The following is a 21,902-nucleotide window of genomic DNA, read 5'->3' as shown; positions in this document are numbered from 1 at the left end:
CCAAACAAGAAAGGTTGTTCCCATTGCATTGCAGGCGCATTCGATATTTAAAATTAAATATCACTTTATCATTAACAGAAATGAAAAACAAATACCTAATTAGTTTTTTTTATAAATTAATTGCTAATTAATTAACCAATAATATACAAAATAAATTCTGTTCAATTTAAGCGAATATTACGTTACAAGTAATATTCGCTTAAATTTTTATAATATTTTATTTATTTATTCCAGATTTTAATTAAAATTGAAATAAGAGAATTAATAAATTTCTACCGAAAAACAAGCTATTCATAACGCAACTGTTTTAATATGCGCAGCACTTAAGAGAATTTGTTTTCTGCGCATGCACCTTGTTGCTTCAAAACTGTCTCGTTTGTGATTTATAGCTGAAAAATATCTAAAAATTGTTATAATTTCAAGATTTGCATTGAATTTCATAAATAAATAATCTTTAAATATGTAAAGTTTATAAAGTCCGTTTATTTGAGATAATAATCTTAGGTAAAATTTCAGAAGTAATACAATATCCAGTATAGAATATTATCGTCTTTAGGGGACATTTTCAGCGAATTTTTGGGGGTTTTTCATATTGCGAAAAACATTTCACGATATAAAATTACAGTGTAAGCATAATATGGAGTATAAAATCAGTAAATACTATCAAAACATTAAAATTAAAAAAAATTCACTTAAAAATCAGTTTACTTAAGCAATTATCTCTTTCAAATATGTCTTGTATATCGCATCATTAAGGGTTAAAATGCCCTCACCTTGGATTGAATCTTTCACGACCTTCAACAACTCGATCAAGTTCACCCCACAGACGCCTAGTTTCCAAACATTTGAACTTACAAAGTTCAAGTCTCTTTTCATAACAATACATCTTGTGACCTTAACCAGTCTCGTAATTCTTTTCAGTATCCTCTCCAACAAGGCTACACCCTTGCCCTCGTGGTAGCACAGTTGGGAGGATCAACCGTCCTCCACATACCGGGTGGAAAAGACTTGAGTTCTAGTCCTGTTGATAAGATGAGGAATTTTTAATGAGCCATTTTCACAACGTGGCCGAGTTAGTCGGTCTCAGGAGAGGGTAGCATAGTTTTTTCTCCCGGAAACTATTTTGTCCAGCAAACAAAAAATCGACCTCAGAAAACATGCAATTTACAGACAATATACATGAAGCAACATGGCCTTAGTCGCTAATGCCCCTTCTACTACAACGACTACATCCTTCCTAAGACAGGATCTCCAAGCCTATGCAATATTTAAGATGTAGTCTACACACTTCTTCATATAATAAAATAATTATCCCTGTTTTGCTGACAGAGTTATAAAATATCATTGACAGAACCCCATGAGCTGTCCAGGAATTTTTGCTATCAACTATCTTGAATTCGAAATGGTATATTACTCTAGAATTACGGCCACCCAGATGCAATGCAAGACCTCGTATTTTTCAGTATTGCTGCCATTTCTAAGCCAATCAAAATAATTTATGTCTTGTTGAAGTACCATACGCTGATTAATGTAATTAACTCCCCTGTCCACTTTTGTGTCATCACCAAACCGACATTAAACTTGAATTATCTACATCAATATCATTAATTAATATTAGAAACAATAATGGACCAAGAAACTTAAAAACTTCCTCACCTATAAGTATCAGTGCAAAATATTTATCAATTGCCACTTCAAGATCATCGACACCGTTACCACTGATATGAAGTAGGCCAACATGGTTAATTCCTTTTACGACTAACACAAGCAATGAATTCCATGTTCTTTGATTGGTGGTTTCGATATCATTAATCGATTTTGAGTTCCATTTACTGTCCAATGAAGAAACATCTTTTGTAGGTAAATATTTTCTAAATAATAATTGAAGAGAACTGTGACATCTATCAGATCGATACCAATTTTTGAAACAGGGATCAAAGAACTAGCTCCATGGTTGGATAAAATGTCAGTAGATTTAAACAGAATGTGAAACATTGAAATATTCATAATACATGCATGGTGCGTAGGTTTACAAGGAAAATTTATTAGCGCTCCATGGTATATTGTCGATATGTGTAGGCTCGCTATTGAATAGACAGACAAAATATCCATTCCTCCCATCTACATGCAAGCATCGTCCATCTATTGAATAATAAGTATTTGCATCTATGTCTTCGCTTACCCGCTTGTTTAGTTTTGGTTTCGTGAATTGTGTGCCACTTCTAGGAAAAGCTGTAGCGCCTGTTGTCACAGTCGCACGCGATGTACAAGTACAAAGGATGTTAGACATTCTTCGATACAGGCATACTGTCGTTTGAACAAGGATCCATAAATACTGCATGTTGCGATGATTAGCCTACATTTCTTTAGGATTTCAAAGTACGTGCGAAGAAAACTCATAAAAATCTGGTTGAATCCACAATCACCATTACTCTCTCATTTGGTCTCGCACTAGTTTCGATCACTGTCCTTCCATAAAGTGTGGAAAACACCTGGTTTTGAATCTCACCAAAAAAGGATGAATTTTATGGCTATTTTTTCCACCGAGTTGGTATTAATAAGAACATACTCTGGAGAGTAGCGCAGTGGTTATGATCACCGTCCTCTCCATGCTCCATGCTTGTGGAAAAGATCTGAGTTCGAATCTTTTCAATGATGCGTGGAACGTTTATGACCTTTTCCATTTCGTGGCTGACTTAGTCGGTCTCAGGTATGGACAGCAAAGTTCCTCTTAAATCGAAATAATAATTAACTAATATTTTTTGGCATATATAGAAGTTTATTGAAATATTTGGTACTTACTCTTTTAGTTGGTGAAGGACCTGAAATTTGGCTATAGTTTCTGTACTTGGTCGGGCCATGGCAATAATGTCTTCAGTAATCCTATAAGAATGAAGACGTTTTAAAAGAATCCAATGCGTTTTGTTACAGTAGGAGGTGTTACCCAAAAGATGCGACGATATATTTCTAAAGTTGTTTTTACACACTTAAAACAAAATTTGACGCAAAATGTTTCTTTTTAAGAGTGCCAAGCTCGAGTTGGAACTGTTATTATCGGCAATGTTGGTACGAGACCATCCTCACAACTTTTGGCTAACACCCCATATTTAAACAAGAACTTTTTATACGAGTTGGAGAAGTAGATCAATCACTGATGAATGAATCTCGAAACGTACTGGAGATATTAAGAAATTTGCTATCAAAATAGAATTAATGATGTGAACATCCTCAGAAGGTCATGCTGATAGTTTTTAGTTTGTCGACAAGGTGTTTGGGGGCGTTGTACAAATTAATCAAATGTATTTTGTTAATTGTTCATAGTCTGAGCAACGTTGGAGGGAAAGAGAGAGAGAGAGAGAGAGAGAGAGAGAGAGAGAGAGAGAGAGAGAGAGAGAGAGAGAGAATAAAAAGAAAAAAATAGGAGACAGAAAGAAATAATGAAGGAAAGAGAAAGAGAGATATATTGGAAATAAAAATGGGAAATAGAAAAAAATAAATAAAGAAAGAGAGAAACAGAGAGCGAAATTGGAATGAAAAAAAGCGAAAAACAGAAAAAAAACATTAAAGGGAGAAAAATGATAACACAGAGGGAGAAAGAAATAGAAAGAGAGAATGAATAAAATAAAGAGAGAAAGAGAATGAAAGAAAGAACGGGAGAGAGAGAGATGGAGAGAATGAAAAGAAAAGTGGTAAACAAGAGGGGTAGAACAGAGAGAGAGAGAGAGAGAAAATGAAAGGAAAATAAAGAAGCAGAAAGAAAGAGAGAGAGAGAGAGAGAGAGAGAGAGTGCTAGAATGAAAAGAAAAATAGTAAACAGAAAGGAAGAAAGAAAGAAAGAGAAAGAGAGGTAGATAGATAGATGGAGAAAGATGGAATGGAAATAAAAGTGAAAAACAGAAGGAAAAACATTGATTGAAAAAATAAAATTGATAAAATAAACAGAGGGAAAGAGATAGAGAGAGAATGAATAAAACAAAGAGAGAAAGAGAAAGAAAGAAAGAGAATGCAAAGAAAAATCGTAAACAAGATGCGGGGGAACACAGAGATAGATAGAGAGGGAGAAAATGAGAGGAAAATAGGGAAGCAGAGAGAGAGAGAGAGAGTTAGGAGAGGGAAGAAAAGAAAGTGGGAAACAGAAAGCAAAAGACAGAGAACGAGACGACGATAGAATGAAAGGAAAAATAGGATACAGAAAGAGAGAAAGGAGAAGACAAAGAGGAAGAGATAGAGAATGAAAGAAAGAGAGGGAGAATTAAAGAGAGGGAGAGGGAGAATTAAAGAAGAAAAGATACAGAGAGTGAAAGGAGAAAAGAAACAAGAGAAAGAAAGAAAGAAAGATACAGAAAATGAACAGTGGAAAAGACAGGGAATAAAAGAAAGAAAGAAAGATGGAGAATGAAAGAAGAAAAGATACAGAGAGTGAAAGGAGGAAAGAGACAGAGAATAAAAAAAGAAAGAAAGAGAGAGAATGAAAGAAGGAAAGATGCAGAGAATAAAAAAATAAGGAAAGAGACAGAATGGTAGGAAGTGAGAAACAGAAAGAAAGAAAATGAGAGAGAGAGAGAATGAAAGAAAAACGAGAAAGAGAAAAAACAGAGAGACCTACCAGTGCGAGTAGATTCCATTAATGGCCATATCCGCGTTTTCCCAGCCAGTTGCTCCTTCGTACTTGCATTTCTTTCCCCCACAGAACATCGAGCACTGAATGTCACCTGGGGCAGTCTGACGAATTTTCTCTGAGAGCTTGCCATACCTAAGGAAAGAGATGCATCACTCACACTTCAAGCTTACGCTTAATAACTGCAACAAGTCTATCGCATAACAGCCATGCACGCACACACACACATAAGTATTCTAAACACCCCCCCCCCCTCATTATTCCTCCGAGATCAAACAAGATAAATGCAGACAGCTACCCGCGGGAAAGAAAGAAAGATAGAAGAATAATTAAACTAAAAAATAAAAGTAAAAAGAGCGACAAATTAGCTTTACAATCCTAAGCTCTTTATCGACATCTGCCCCCCCCCCGTAGTGAATCAAAAAAGGGGCTTAAAAAATACACTTTCCATGTCCCCCCTCCCCGAAACTGCCAATTAACGAAAGACACTTTCTTACCAAAAGTACATCGACGCTCTCCGTAAACGACTCGCAGCCGATTGACCTTACAAAACAATATCTACATACCAACTGTTCGCTTTCATTTCTCGTTTGCGGCGCACATTCATCCATGCACGGCTACCCCAACGGAAACATCGCTCACTCTACGCGAACATCCCCGTACGTGACACCCAGCTTCCCTGCCGAGCCCGATCAATATGCGGAGAAGTTGGCAGCGCACTTAGTGACAGGAAACTGTTGCTACACTTACCGAGCTGATGGGGTGTCGCCGAAGGTAACGGCATGATGTCCTACGATCGTCACTGGCGGAAGGGCAGTCTCAAGGTCAGGGTTCATTCTTCATCCTAAGAAATTCAAGAATTGCGTTTACAAAATCTTTAAATAGATTTCGAGCAGTTCAAGTTTGCTCATCCCAATAAATCTTTCGTTTCCATAGCAACAGAGAAAGTCATTTTCGTATCAAAGCGTATATTTTCTGAATTATTAAGCTTATTTTAATTAACCTGTAAATGATTCTTAATTCATGGTTTTTAATATTCTTAAACTATTCAAATATATTTCTTTAAACTTAATTATTATTACTAATAATAATTAACATCTCTGAAATTTCGCATTATTACTAATAAATAAAAATTTAATTCCATTAGCGATTTTAATTGGAGATATACTTGCAATTGTTAAAACTTATCAAGGGCGAATGAACTTCATTCAAAATGCGCCACCTATCGGTACATGTCTGAATTTGTTCAAATTTAATTAAAATTATTTCCAGTTATCGATAAAATACTTACATATTTCTTGCTGGTCCTTCGTTCTCTGAACTTTCTCCATTTTCGAGACATTTTCACTTATTCTGACTTTTCTGTGGAAAGAAAGTCAAATGAAAATTATCTTCAAAACATTTCAAAAAGGAAAACATATTCGAATAAAAAAAAATAATGCGATTAAGAATATTAATTGAAAATATTTTAAATCTTGTACCATCATGCCTAAGGGATATACACTGCCCTACCATTAATATCCGAACACCTTCCTTTAGACGAAAAAAGAGCTTTTATTGTGCCATTTAATATTTTGTGCTGAAACCTTTTGCTTTTATGACGGCTTTCAATCTTCGCGACATACTCTTAACCAGCTTTTTATAAATGTCACGTGATATGTTCCTCCACTCGGCCTTTAACGCAGCTACCAGTTCGGCCTTGTTCTTTGGGCCATCTCGACGATCCAATATATCCCAAAGATGCTCGATAGGGTTCAGATCAGGCATCTGGGCTGGCCGATCCAATCACTCTCCACCCATATCCTCAAACCACTCTGTTACGACCCGAGCAGTATAGCATGCCGCGTTGTCTTGCTAATAACAGCATTCGTGATTTTCTCGATAACGACTAATGGGCCCAAGCCCAACCATGAAAGAAGCCCGATACCATGACACTACCTCCACCAAACTTCATTGTTGGGAGGATACAATCAGGAAGGAACTGTTCCCCTGGCATTCGCCCCACCCAGGAACGGTCATCAGAGTGCGAACCTCGACTCGTCTGTCCATAGGACTGTTTTCCACTGCTTTCTACAGTCCAGTATTCGAGCTTCTTACACCATGTTAATGGGCGTCTAGCATTTGTTGAGGCAATCAATTCTGTTGAACTGTTGAAGTAATTCTGTTGAACGTGTCATCTTGCATGCCCACTTTTGCAATTGTCTGTTCGAAGCCCAGTGTCCATATTAATAACAAGTTCTGTGACGTGTTGCATGCATAGGACCTGTTTCCCCATCCACGAAGAGCTGTCCGGATATTAATGGTAGGGCAGTGTATGACATATTCTGGTAAAATGTGAATATATATATTGTGATAAAATACTATGATGTAGTCATTTAAGTTGAATGCAGGTGAAGTTTTTGACACATCCCTCATAGAAGGCTGCTATATGAACTGAATAAAGTTGGAGGTACTAGTAAGATTGTACGCTTGGTGGCAGGCTGGCTAATATATAAGAAACAGAGGGTTCTCGTAAATTTTCAGTCTTCAGAGTGGATCAGTGTGACAAGCGAGGTCCCTCAGAGTTCCATGTTGAATCCCTTCTCTTTATAGTTTTCATAAATGATGAGGATAGGATATCTAAGAGAAGCTGTCAAAACTTGCCAATGAGTTTAAGGTTAGAAGAATGGTTAAGGGAAGACCTAGGGATCTAATGAAGTTCACCAATGGACAGTGGTTTGTTGAATATTTGAATTCCTCTCCAACGTAGGAGAGGCAATGGGTCTGGTTAAGTTCAAAGCGTAATTGGATGGCTACTTTATGGAAATAGGAACAGAATGAATAATTCTGATTTATTTTATTATTTTATTTTGGCTGATACACAAAAAAGTCCGCTTATTGCATCATCTGGCCTTACCAATACTAATTACTCCAACCAACAGCATTCCAATGATCGGGAACAGTTTGTTGATACGAGAGACCAGTGGAGGCTCATTGGACTTGTGCAAGAGAACAGAAAGGTCATAAAAATTGTCATGAAAGTGGTTACTATGGTCTCAGAAACACTAACAGTCGATAGTGGAGGACTGTAGAAACATTTACAGGTCTAATGCTTCCCAGTTCCACTGTTTCACGCTGATGGGAGGACCAGAATACGGCAAAAACAACCGAAGTCTGTGTAACCATCCTGCGTAGTGCCAACTAGTACAGGATGATGGTATAATGGTGTATGGTGTGTTTATTTGGAGGCCAGTGGTTATCTGAAAACTGCTTCCTTCCTGGTTGTAGTGTCTGCGAATGAATTCCGTGATGGGATTCTATAATTCGACATGTAAAATGCTAGAATTGTACACAGCTGATTGCAGGAACACGTTAGTGAATTCAGACTATTGTTGTGGCCTCTCCCAACAAATCTAAATCGTTAAAACATCTGGTGCGATGAAATGGAGCACGTTCGTGTTCCAAGCTCACTTTCGATACCTCGGTGAGTCCATGGTAGGACGAATACCAGCTGCTCTAAGAGCTAAAGGGAGAGACGTGGCACACTGTTAAAGAATACTACATGTGTATTGTGCCTAAGTCAAATAAATAAATAAACCTACTCGCTGTTAGACAGATGTACCTAATAAAGTAGCCACTCATGGTATCCTATCTTATAAAATGTGTCTTTGGCAGCTTAGCCGTAACAATTCGTCACTGTCTACTTTTTGTAAACGTCTGGATCTGATTCTGGCTGGAGGAATATCTAATGTCTGTGCAATCGAAGCTTAGTTATCCAATTTTGGGAAGAGAGTATTGGCCTGAAATCACACATTTCAATAGACATGGATGTGAGTAAGAAGCTTGTATGGTATTAAAATAATAATTTGAATTTGAATATCATCTAACATGTATTGGAACACTAAATAAAAAAAAAACACCCCGGTCTTGTACCAACCTATTAATAGGTTGATAACAACGTCTTGGATCAATGAGGGAGTAAATGAAAATGGGTCGAAAGCGTTTAGGGGCCAAGGAGTTACACGATTTATTTTTGTCTATTGCTTGGTCAGTGTCCTGGAAGTTATATATTTTGGAAATTAGATAACTTTCAAAATCCACTGGTAGTAGATGGACTTTATCAACTACCAGACAAATCAAATATAAACGAAGGAGTCGCCAATCTAACTGGAAACGTACTTAAAATATTTCACACAAAATGGCTGAAGTGTTTACAACACTGCTACAATTCTGCCCTCATTTCTTTCTTGGTCTGTCTGTTTCCTAGAAAAATATTTTGTTCTACAGGTCCAGTTTACAAGAGAGAGGGGGGGAAGTTGAAATGACGAACTTAAAGAGAAGGGGCGGGAAGTCTTTTTGATTGATTGATTGATTTTTTCCGGTTCGATCTGTCTCAGTAACTCACTGACTTCCATATGGTTTCCTAGAATTGGTGCTTAACTTTTCGCAGAATAAAGTAGCCAGTTAGAAACCTCGCTTTCAAACAGCGATATCCAATCGGCTGTTTTTATCTATCTGTGTTTCTTAGCAACACTATTGCGTTCGTTCTTTTAGCTTCTGTGTTTGTCATTTACCCTTGTTGCTCTTGTCGCTGGCCGGTGTATTCTCATAGTAAATAGCATGCAACGAGCCCTGTCACTTTGAAAACCAGTTCTCAATCACTACTCACGTGACAAAAGAAAGAGAGATTCCTTTTTTAAATAATTATTTTTGTTTCATAAAAAAATAATAATGAACAATGTAAATCAGTTTTTCAGAAAAAGCATGCGCAGATCGATATTTTTTATTATGTTAAAATACTAATTTAAATACTAATAAATTGCTATAAGTCAGGTTAAATTCATTTAAATTGAGGTCAAATTACTTTAAATTATATTTAAATACTAATTTAAAGTCACACGAACTTCATTAGACTCAGTAGCCGTCAGAGGGCAGTTATGGCTGGCCTCTGACGCATGCGCAAATAAAAATTATCAATGACTAATCAAAATCGATTCATAAAATGTTTATTTAGTTAATTAATTTTATTATAATTATTTTATTAATTCAGTTTTGTCATAAAATGATTAAAGTTGCCAATAAGAGAGAGATTTTTGAAATTAGAACGAATATCTGAAGTTTAGTAAACTTTTATAAATGAAAGCAGAGGTTCTCAATAAAAACAAAACCAACCTTACTTATAAACATCATTAAGGGTAGTAAACTATGTCACACGAACAGTTTTTTTTTATCCTTATATGTCAGAAATCTGTAAAAACAATTGGGTTAACACCTTTTTGTTTTTCAATATACAAAATGTGCATAGTTACCACAGAATGAAAATACAACTTTCCTCGTGTCCACGCTGTGTTTATCTAGGGCACCAGTTCCAACCCTATGTCCTTGGTCACTGGGAATAGTATTAAGGCTATGCGAACGTATTAGAAGTCTCTACTCTACCCCATGAATTTTGTTTCTCATGAGCTGAACTTACACCACTTTTTTTTCAATAACTTGTCCCGGTATTGCACTATTTTCAAATAAACAGCACTTTACAAAAGTGAAATATTTTGTGGTGCACTTAAGAGCAGATGCCACTGCCCAGACTGTCTCTTCAATGATATTGCTGTCCAATTAAAGATCGGATGTTCTCTGACAACAAACATAATATCCAGTGCTTCAGCAAGCTTGTGCAGCATCCGCCAAAAACACCCCTCCATTTCACCCTTCCATTCGTTCCAAATGCCTGTCCAGCTCAACCTTAAATTTATTTAAGCTATCAACTTTCACAACAAGAGATGGAAGTCTGTTCCACCAATCAACTACCCGCTGGCTATTTCCGCATATCTATCCTACAACTGTCTTTCCTCAATTTGAATCTATGCCCCTTCAGGTTCTTAATCTGAGTAAGAAGAGTCCCATCAGCATTTAGCTTGCTTAATCATTCAAAGCCTTATACATCTCAATCAGCTCACCTCGCAGGCGCCTAGTCTCCAGGCGCTGCAATTCGCAGAACTTAAGCCTATCTTGGTACGAACACCCCTTTATTCCCCTCACCAATCTTGTTGCCCTTCTCTGCACTCGTTCTAGCAACACTACATCCTTCCTAAAATGAGGCCTCCAGACCAGTACACAGTATTCAAGGTGTGACCTGACTATTGCCTTGTAAAGGGATAATCACCACCTTGTCCCTGCTAGCAAAATTCCTATATATCATTGGCAAGACTCCATGAATCATTGTCGGATTTCTGTTGGTGGGATTTTAATAAAATTTAAGATGACTGTACAGACGTTTCTAAAATGTCCAAATATAAAATGTAATGAAAATCTATCCACTTGGAGACGAGTTATTATATGAGGATGGACTGATACGATGAAGATAAATAATGGCATTTCGCATTAAGGGACTAATGCGCCTTAAAAAGGCACCGTTGTTTTGCATATGATGACCAAATTTTGATCTCATTACAGCGTTGGAAAGTTGGTTTAAAGGAATTAATGGATTGTTGAAATGGCGAAACGTTCTGATTAACAAAAATATATTTTATAATTAGAATTTTATACAGTGGCATCAATTTTATCGTACTACAAAACTTCTAAGTACTTGGGAGACATCGGGACCATCGAAATCATTCCACAAAATATGTAATTAGACATCTGAGGGGAAGGAATCGATATTTTGTAGGAAGACCCAAACATTCGTTGAACGATGTACTTTTATGTTTTATCGTAATAATCCAGCTCCCTTGCTAGAAAATTCGAAATCCTTTGAGTGTTAACAATAAATATTCATCTGTGGCAAATGCAAGTTGAATTTTCATGAGGTAAAATGACATCACCTACTGGCGCACCACCAGATACAGCTGCATTTATCTCACATGCATTACCCTGGCCATGATGATGACAAACAGCAAATGATTTGCTACAAGAACCTCTCTCTCTCTCTCTCTCTCTCTCTCTCTCTCTCTCTCTCCTTCAACCTGTCTATTCTCTCTATATGTCTGTCTCAAAGCGGTTTTGGATAGAGGCTGTTGAAGTATTTCGGTAGAACCCTTACTGGTTAAAAGGTAAGTGTCCCTCCACCCCATAAAAAAAAAACAAAAAAGAATTCCTCAATAGAAAAAGTCTCATATGTCCCGGTTGTTGAATTTTATCAGAGTTCTCTGGAAACACCAAAACGGATATAAACATGTACACGCTTATGCAAAAATTTAGCACACGACGTCTCTGAAAGATAGCTAAATTGTTTTAAGAGAACATAGTTTGCATTTAAGACATCATTACAGAACATTTGGTATTGCGAACTCCTTAATGACGAGTCGCCCTTCAAGCAGACTTCTTTTGAAAAGGACAGATGTCAAACAACAGACAATGAGAATTGGTAGATCCATGAACACAAGATATATCTTTCTTCTCCTAGACAGAAAACTTTCTTGTGTTTTCTTAGACTATTAGCAATGCACTCGTATAACAGTCCTTTCATCCATAGTACCCATTACCTTACAGTCCATTATTTGTTTACATCACGACGGAGGCCATTTTTGTACTTGGGTGTTTCTCTGTCTCTTTCATTATATTATTCTCAACCCTCCCATTTGATGTTAGTATGTCCACAAATAGAATCGAATACCAGTGTATTGCATACAATATGCCAGCAGAGCTGACGTGCGCTTGCATGTGAAAAATTAAAAAAAAAAAAGTATTTTACGTAACTCTGGAATCAATAGTTTTTGAGTTAAAGTCCTAAACGCAAGGGACAGTTGGATGATCCAACTATTAACTATGTCTAATGATGCGTTTTCTTTGTGGCTCTGCATCCACTATCGATCGAAGTGAATTTTCTTACATGGCAACGTCAATGCTCAATAGTGAACGTTTTTTTTTTTGTACCTCATATCTAATGGACCTTTCTGGAAACATTAAGGACTGACTGAACTACTCGCTCTAATTGATCGCGGTTCAAGCCTCACGTGACTGCTAAATACGGAAATGTTCTTGTATTATCTCTAATTTGTACGCAGATTTGATCTGATGTTGGAGAAACTAAAAACAATAAACGAATTTTGTTATTTTTGCGTGTCCTCATGTTGGCAACACCAAAAAGGAAAACAGTAGTGTGGACATAGTGCGACCATTTCATAAGATATGTGAGAACCTTGAAATAAAAGAACCACCAAAACAGAGTGATCATCCTGTACTAACGTGGAAATTCAGATACCCTTCCACGAATTTTGTGGGCAGTACCACAAATCCCTTGGGCATGAGTACAAATCTCATGGGTCTATCTGCGCAGTAGCAGTACGTTAGAAATCAGTCGCGGATCAGAACTTGCAGACTTTCAATGTGGGATGGTGGCTGGATGCCACATTGGACGATTATGCGCTACCTACATAGTGGCAATACCATGGGCCTTCTTTCAAATCGTACTGTCTGAAGGCCTTGGTTCGAATCCCGTCTCAATGGTAGAAACTTTTATTGGCTTTTTTCATAACGTGGCCATCTTTCAGTCTTGAAAGATAGTAGCACAGTTTTATCTTCCAGAAACTCTGATTTTTAGTCTGCAAAGAGACAAACTGACTGAAGAAAATACTCAATCACAGGCATAATATTCTGATACCTCAAAGCCTTAGATGCTTTGAACGCTTACCATACACATAACCTAAAGCAAGATCGATAACTTTTATTGATCAGCTCAAAATCTAGACCTCAGCAGCATTGAACACCTTTGAGACGAAGTGCAACGCAAGATTAAGACAAGAACAAAATGGTCTCCTTCTAAACCGGCTGTGGCAGCTGCTTTTAAGAACGTAGGAGAATCCCAGCTGATGCCTACCAGAAGTTATTAAATTAAAATTTTTTGCAACTGTATGTGTGTACAGATACTTTTGGAAAAGCAGTGTACAAGGAAATCTATTGTTAAGTGTTGGGAGCTCTAGCATGTAGAGAATTCTAGATGACTACAAATTATGGTTAGTTGTAATAGGGTTTTAGGCGAATCAAAATTTAGGCCAATTTGCCTCGTATATTTCCTGAACGAGAAATCCGAGTTTCCGGGAGAAAAAACCATGCTGCCTCTGCCTGAGAACGACTAATTCAGACACGTAGTAGTAGGAGTAGTGGCATGTGATGCAAGAAAGCAAGTGAATGAGCTTATGCAGCATCAGGCAAAAAAAAAATATATATATATATATATATATATATATATATATCACACCATTCCCTTCAAATGCCTATCCAGTTCCTCCTTAAATTTATTTAAGGAGGAACTGGAGATATGACCACCCCTAATGTCGATGCAGGCTTTGCACCGCCTGTCCATACTTAGAACACTGTTTTTGAAAAGTTCTTGTCAGCGCCTCTTCAGCTGGTGAACATTTTCTGGTGGGTGTGGACGTGCCGCGCTAGGCGTCTCCCCAGAACGTCCCATATGTGTTCGATGGGATTTAGATCGCCGAACGGGCAGGCCAATCCATACGAACAATGTCCTCACATTCCAAAAGCACATCAACAGCTTCAGTGCGATGGGATGTGGCGTTATCATCCATAAACACGAACACGGGGTCAATGGTACCTCGGAACAGACACACATGTGGAAGGATTACCTCAGTACAGTAGCGTGCACAGGTTACAGTCCTGCCTTCCAGTATCTGGAGTTGTGTACGTCCATCCAAGATAACGCCTCCCCAGACGAGAACACCTCGACCGCCATATCGATCCCTTTCAGTGATTTTTGCGGGGTGATACCGTGTGCCAACCTTTCGCCAGATTAGCTGACGTCCAGAATCGCTGCTGAGACTGAATATTCTCTCATCAGTAAAAAGTACCTTAAGTAAAGGTTTTGTGGCTGTAACCTTTAGAAATGGTCCTTAAGTTTTGCACACCAGTGTATAAGATATGTCCTCTTTCTGTACATACACTGCTCGACAAAATTAACAGAACAAAATGTTTTTCATGCATATACTTTATTGTGAATATATTTTTTTATATTTCTTTATTGTGAATATATTTTTTTATATTTCTTTATTGTGAATATATTTTATTGTGAAAAGTGTCGCCGAAGACACTGCTCACAATAAAATAGGAGTCCCGTTTTAGCTTACAAACAGAATCTAGACATTATTTCATTTGGAGACAACGAAGAATGTGGTACATTCCTCCAACATCAGAGAAAGGGACGCTTACGGTGGAGGCAGCGTTCTCGTGAGGGACGGAATAATGATCAACGGACGCATACCACTTCATGTTTTTTATAGGGGTACTGTAACTGCGCAGAGGTACCTAGAACAGATCCTCGAACCCTAAGTGCGACTTTTTAGGGGTGGAGTTAGCCCAGATTTTATTTGAGAGCTCAAGTGGTGGAGAAATATCTTGAAACTGAAGATATCCAACGACTGCCGTGGCCAGCACGATTAACAAACTTAAATCCGATCGAACAAGTGACGCCGTTGGGTGTTGCATTTCAGCTAACTCCTCGATCACTTGGTGAGCAAAGGTCTGGCTGCTGGAAGATCATTTTCCAGCAATCTCGCACCAGAGAGTTCCCCACTCTAGGGTGCCAAAAAAGTGGTAGAGGATCACGTTCTGTTACGAACAGCAAGGACTTCCTAATGCAGTCTGCTCAGGTTATGTGCAGAAAGGAACAGCAGAATAAACCCTAAAGATAGACTTGTCCAGTTCCCCCAAAGCTAATCCAATAATGTTTAACAGGCCAAAAACGTTTGTTGAAATCGTGAAGATCAGTCTGTTAGTCCAATGTAATAGGGATTGCTTTGATTAAACAAGTGGCTGATTTATTGTAGTGTACAGAATAGTCGTTGACTGAATAGATTTGTTGCAAAATCATGTAGGAGTTGAAAGGGCTGATAATGAAGATCTGATCATTTGCAAAAAGAGATATTCTCGCTACCAGGAGCAAAGTTTGCAATCAAGAGCTTAACGATGCTGTCAAATCACTATAAATTGCAGTTGTATAAGATGAGTTTCCAGTCTTCTTTTTCTCTACATGAACATAAATCCATATGGTCACGAGAAAAGCTTCTGGTCTTAAAAGACAGATTGTTTAGACATGCGTTGAAATTTAACTTGTGTCCAAAGTAATACCAAAGTAATAAGGCTCGCATTGTACAGGAATGGTTCGAGGATCATGTACAAGCATTTCGTGTGCTCCCTGGTCGCCAAGTTCCCATGACATCAATCCAACCGAACATTTGTGGGATACGGTGGAACGCAGAATTCGACAGTCCACCCCAGTGCCTTGCTCCGTTGACGAACTCCAGGGCTTCCTTCTGGACATTGTCTGCGGTCACATGGAGGTGATGGCACCCTGAATGCAATCGATTATGATGGTGCAAGGTGGCCAAACACGCTACTAGATAAGTGGTCATAATGTTTTGATTCATGAATGTGTATTGATTTTTATTTAAAGCGTATTCTTCTGACCATACACGAAATTGGACGCTGATTAGAGTCATGGTGGGAGGTAGGCATTACCCTGGTCTACTTCTTAATTTGAAGTAGTGCCTTTTATTTAGGATAGTGCAATGCCCGACAACTCGTAGTGAAGTATTTCTACCGTTTGAGATCGATGCACTAAGTATCTATGTACAGAAAGAGACTGTGCCCGACACGCACAATAACTGTATTCATTGAGGACGTGCTCGGTCATTTTAAATGCTTCGACTCAAAGAACAAACACAAAACGTGAATATACTTATAAATATAGAGAAACAGAACCAATATTTGTTGATTTATGAAACAATACGACCTATTCTGCTATAGTAAACAAAGTCCAACGCTAGGATGCCTGAGGATATCTGTTACCACATGCAAATCACGTAATCAGATGAAACATGAATTAATCGCACTGATTATCGATTTGACATGGTGGGTTGCTTCTTGATGGGGACTGTGGAGGGAAAACGCCCTAGAGGAAGACCAAAAAGACCTTCATCGGGACGTTACTGGATGAAGCAGGACTTCGAAATTTTGAGGAACTAAAACAAACGGCACAGGAGAGACAAAGATGGCGACAGCTCATCAGAGATATTGATCAGCCACAAGACTGAATTACGGATGATGATCATTACCGATTTCAAGATAGCCATCATTAAAAAAAAGTCACAAAGACACCATTCAGTTGATTATTTGAAGTGAGGGTCAATAGGAAGAAGGACAAGTTGCTTGGTTTATTTTTCAACCAGAAAAACTAAAGCTATGAAACGTCAGAGGATTGTCGAATCAGTTCCAAAACATGCAAACCCTTTCTCGAAGACTTCTCCGATACCTCCGTGTAATTTCACTGAGATTTCGGCAGTCCACACGCAGTAATAGGAAATGTTACTTCTAACCCTAATTAAGTCTTTTGCTCGGCATGAAGCAGTAATGTCACGTCTATGGTCCTACCAAAGTATGATCCTACATCGTATTGGTTTGAAAAAACCCCAAGCACGAGAGGTATTAGAACCTATAGTACTTAGTACCGTGCATGAGTTGAACGTTGAGGACATGAAAGAAGATATTTGTTGATATTAGACTTGAATTTATGCAGATTGTAATTTTCAGGAAATAGATAGGAAGGAAAGTTGTTCCAGCAAACAGAAGTTGAATGAGCAAATGAGGAAGAAGAGGGGGATAAAAATAAATAAAGTTTAGAACCCTGAGAATAAATTTACAAAAAAACTGAAAGTTCAAAAAGAAAAAAAAAAGGTCCTTCGTGCTCTTCAAGAATGGGACTACAGGAATTTAAAGCGAATTGTGAATCAGAATAGAAGGTCCAGTTTGCAGCAAACAACTGAAAAATTCAATTTTGGCAAAGAAAGACCCATTTCTAATGGATCTATAAGGAGGGAGTTGAAGAAACTGATTTGATAGTCGCATGCCTATGCGAAAGATACTTCATTCTGTAAAAAATTGAAAGATTCGACAAGAGTGGTGTCGCCAAGCTCAAGTGGAGTGTGGAAGTGTGAAAAAATATCGCGTGGTCTGACGAGTCCCGATTTGCAATTTTTTGCACCAATAGTAGGGTGAAAGTGGGGCTTGAACCTCATGAAGCCAATGCATCCTGTCTCATGTCCACCACTCTTGATACGGAATGGTTACGCTCATACCGTTAGATGGTCGCGTTACCTGTACTGAATACCTTTCTGTCATATCGGACCAACTTCACCCTGCAATGTTTCGTTTTATGCGGATTGAGACGGATTCTTTCAAGACAACAACGCAAATCGCCAACTTGCAAAAACTATGAATAGTTCAAAAATATTCCCAAGACTTCCAGCGTCTGTCCGGGCCACTTAATTCTCCAGCTCTGAATCAATTTAGGAATGTCTCGGAAATGTTGGAAGTACATGTCGGCTTCGCGGTTCTCTACCGACAACAATAGAGCAACTGTCAAATATACGAATGGAAGAATGGTCAAATCTGTTCCTAGATTCCCTTAGATATCTAGTGGAATCCATGCTACGACTTGCATGGGTTGTTTCAGGCAAAAGATGGATTTAAACATAGCTACCATTTTCTGACCAACCTGGAAGCTTGTCCAAGTCATCCCGAAGGAGCTCCTCCTGGTGCTTATTGTGTGTTTGAATAATATACAAGATTGAGAAAATTTCAATCGGAAATTACAGATTTATTCAAATAATTCATGAGGGGCCAAAGATGTATCGATAATCAATAGAAACGTACCCTATTAAGGCAATGATCTCAGTATTGTAATTAGGGCACACAATTAAATGGATGAGCAAATTTGGAAAAACTGGAACAGCCCATTGATTACCACGTTCTAAAGAGGAAAATAATTTTTTCCTCGTGCCTGTTTATTTACTTCAGTGTATTGTCAAGTGGCATTTCCACGGCAACTGATAACTTTCATTGTCAACCGCTCATTTTGAGGCTACAAGGGGGAGGGGGAGGGGGAAATTGCAGTGTCAATGGAAGGAATAATACTATAAAATGATTGCAGAAGCCATGGTCTTGGTTCCTAGATCCTAGGTCTTGGTTCCCAAATCCTAAGCCACAATGCGTCAATTCATCGTGTATATAAACTGTGCCTGTGTGTGATCGGGTTCACTGTTCGGGTTCCCATTAAGGTGCCTCGTGCCAAGAGCCACATAATCAAGTTCTTTCCTTATATGGTCTCCTCTTTGCAAATCTTACCATGCGAGTTTCTCAACCTTGGTCCCTTTCAAGAAACTCAATGCTTTTTTTCAAAAACAGTATTCCAAGCGTGGTACAGAGGGATTATGATTTCCCTGTTCTCTACAGGACAATGTTCGATAAATTGTCGATGGGGCATGGGCTTTCCTGGCTGCCTATTTACATTGCTCATATCTTAAATCACAAATCCCTTTCTTCCTCTACTGTTTTTCAATTAAACCCCACCATGTGTATAAGTTATTTTTGGGTGGCTATTCCCCAAGTGCAAGACTTTGCATTTTGCTGCACTAAAACAATCTGAAGAATATCCATTAATCACAACCTTCTGCCTTCGGCCTGAAGCAACCCTTCATCCACTCTTAGGATCTTTCCAGTGTTCCCGAAATGGTGGGGCTACGATAGCCTCTCATGAGCGACGGAGTCATATGCCTTGCGCAAACTACAAATAAACTATGTCAACATTGTTCCCTACATCCAGCTCATAAGTAACTGCGTCAAAATAAGAGGGGTGATCATTTAATTCGCGGATTGGTGCAAGTTTTTATGTTTACCTCGCGAACATTCCATAATTGCCGCTACATGCGCTGTCCCTGATGGATACTGAGCAAGCTTGAAGAGTTTTTTCAGCCACGTGTCACTGACGATCGTTTTGAAGCAAGTATCATGTCGGACATACAGATTGAACAGCGAAATGTGTCGTTATTGTGTCAAACGGGGCTTAAATGCATCGGAAACAGTTAAAGAGATGAATGAAGAGGATGGTAATGAGGGTCTTGGTAGGAGGGCCAGATTCGGGTGTGAAGTGGTTTCTCGATCAAGACAATGCCATACGGCTAATATTGTGCAGGTAGTGATCACTGTCATAGATGCCGAGTTCTGCCACATCCCCCTTATTCATCGGACTTAGCCCCGTGTGATTTCTTCTTGTTTCCACGTCTGAAGAAAGCCATGAAAGTGTGTAAAGTTCAAGGGAGAGTATTTCGAGAAGGAGAAATCCACAGAAGATTCAGATGATGACAGTTAGGATCTTGCACCAGGGATCTATAATTTCGAAATCGCTAACTTCAAATGGCTCATCCTCATTCGCACAGCTCCTCCTCAGCATAAAGAGTCTTTTGGCAGTAAAGGGCGATGTAGAACCTGCACACTAGAACCAGAGCTGATTCATTTTCTTCTATGTGCTTACTACATGAAAAACCCCTCATCCACATTCTTTGTTCTCTCAGCCGGTGCTTTCTCATACTCCACCTTGGCCTCTCTAACCTTATCTTTGGTACAATTATAGATCAAATTGCAGCTATTGTAGGCCTCAGTACTTTTCATTGCTCTCTCACTTCCCATGCTGTGTTTTGGTTTTGCTTTTTGCTGTATTAGACAGGTCAACTCCTTATTGATCCATCTCGTCATCTTCCTCGTGCAATACAGTATTTTCTTAATGGTGTTTATGCGCTCATGGCTTCTGTTCTTATTGCTTATTGGTATTCCCTAATTTTCTGCACTCCAACCAATTAATAGATGCCATGTAGCGCCGTAAAGTCCCATAGCCCCCCCTTTTCTGAAATTAAACTTGATGCTCCTTTATCAATACCTACTGCAACATCATTCCTCATCTTCCAACTAACGACTGCATGATCACTTCCTGACAATGGTTCTTGTACTTTAAACCCTGTGATATCATCCGATGATGAGGTCAAGAATATCTTTCATCCTAGTATGTTCTCTAAAACGCTGGTAAAAATAATGATCTAGTTTATTTAAAAAAAGTTTCGTCATGGTAAGTTTCTTTCCCTCTCAATCCAAAACAATTAAGGGCAGTTGTTGTTATTATTATTTATTTGGGCTTAATGGCGCAAGGCAGCTGGGCCATAATTCTCCAGGAGCTGTCTGAAGTCACCCATAATAAGACATTCACACTTGCCTTTCCACCCGTATTTGGAGAGTCTCATAATACTCTTCGCAATCTTCTCGCCTGAAGATTACTCCCATTCTCATTATATCTTTGTTTCCAACTAGTTCACACCACAGATTCTATGCTGGCCGATGTAATTCCTGATTTAGCCAAAGCTATTTTCTTGTTGAGGTTTCTTTTGACAAGAAACATAAATCCGCTACCCCTTCTATCTTCCCTATCTTTCCTAAATACATTATACATGGCATAATGGAACTCTTCATTGCCAAATTCCAAGTGGCACCATGTTTCTATTCGCCCTATTACAGTATGTCAGCATTAGTGTCCTAACCAGGAGTTTGAATTCACCCATTTTATCGACAACGCTCCTGATATTACTGTAGACACAGTTAAGACCAAGTATTCTTCTATAGTTTACTACACACACCCCTTGTAGTTATTGAGTCTTGTTTTCCTAGCTTCATCTTCCTGCTCATTTGAAACGTTGCCACCCTCAGAACATCTTGCCAACATCGGCTGTTGTGGCAACAAAAAAAAGTTCTTGAGATTGAATGCTGGTATTACTTTGACCCGTATCATCAGATAAACGCGAGGTTATAGTACCCTTCACCTCCAACTGCCAATTTTCCTGACCCTAAATGATACTGGCAAAAGTTCTTGCACCATCTTTATTCAAATAAACACCGTCTGTACAAAATAGATTTCTTCTACCTACAAGTGTGGACCATGGTGATAAAAATTTCTCTCCCTACAGCTTTTTAGACACTTTGAAGTCTTGAGTTAATCCACAAAGCTAACAATACTGCATTAAAATATATAATCTATGAATTTCTTTCTTCCATGCAAATTGTTTGGAAGAAAGAAAGAAATAATAATTGCCGGATTTCTATTTGTCTGATTTAGTGAAATTTAGGATGGCTCAACAAATCTTTCTATATGGTCTAAACATAAATTTCAAGGAATCCATCCATTGAGAATTGGACTGTTACATGCGGACGGATGGACGGACTGATGGACAGACAGCCGAAGATAAGACAATAGGCGCTTGGTATACACGTACGTATACGTATATACATGCTCATAAAACATAGAACTCTCATAAAAAAACGCTTGAAAATACCTTGGAAAGTTCGTGCGTTCAAGAAAAGAATAAATCCGGTTTGGCAATGGGAGTTCAACCCAGACCTTCCCAAAGGGGAAGAACTTTTCGTAATCACAGTATTCTCATGGAGGACACGTGTTTTCACTACGGAACAGTAAATA

General features: G+C 38.5%; 2 protein-coding genes across 2 annotated transcripts in view; one reads left to right on the top strand and one right to left on the bottom strand.

The window, feature by feature from the left end:
- The window catches only part of LOC150090304 (protein tyrosine phosphatase domain-containing protein 1-like), a 79,693-nt gene extending 74,519 nt beyond the window's left edge, over nucleotides 1-5,174 (bottom strand). The window contains exons 1-3 of the mRNA XM_090390255.1: nucleotides 5,116-5,174; nucleotides 4,607-4,753; nucleotides 2,803-2,883 (exon numbers count right to left, since the gene is read on the bottom strand). Coding sequence (XP_090246381.1) covers nucleotides 2,803-2,883; nucleotides 4,607-4,753; nucleotides 5,116-5,126 — 239 coding nt within the window. The 5' untranslated portion in view covers nucleotides 5,127-5,174. The remainder of the gene's footprint in view (nucleotides 1-2,802; nucleotides 2,884-4,606; nucleotides 4,754-5,115) is intronic.
- A 14,247-nt stretch (nucleotides 5,175-19,421) lies between these two features.
- The window catches only part of LOC150090303 (chorion peroxidase-like), a 35,720-nt gene continuing 33,239 nt past the window's right edge, over nucleotides 19,422-21,902 (top strand). The window contains exon 1 of the mRNA XM_090390254.1: nucleotides 19,422-19,506. Within this exon, the coding sequence (XP_090246380.1) occupies nucleotides 19,422-19,506 (85 nt within the window). The remainder of the gene's footprint in view (nucleotides 19,507-21,902) is intronic.

The sequence above is a fragment of the Mastigoproctus giganteus genome, chromosome 2 (assembly GCF_048544385.1).
Source record: "Mastigoproctus giganteus isolate SK-2022 chromosome 2, ASM4854438v1, whole genome shotgun sequence".
In the NCBI taxonomy this organism is placed as follows: domain Eukaryota; kingdom Metazoa; phylum Arthropoda; class Arachnida; order Uropygi; family Thelyphonidae; genus Mastigoproctus; species Mastigoproctus giganteus.
This window is presented reverse-complemented; position numbering and strand designations above follow the sequence as displayed.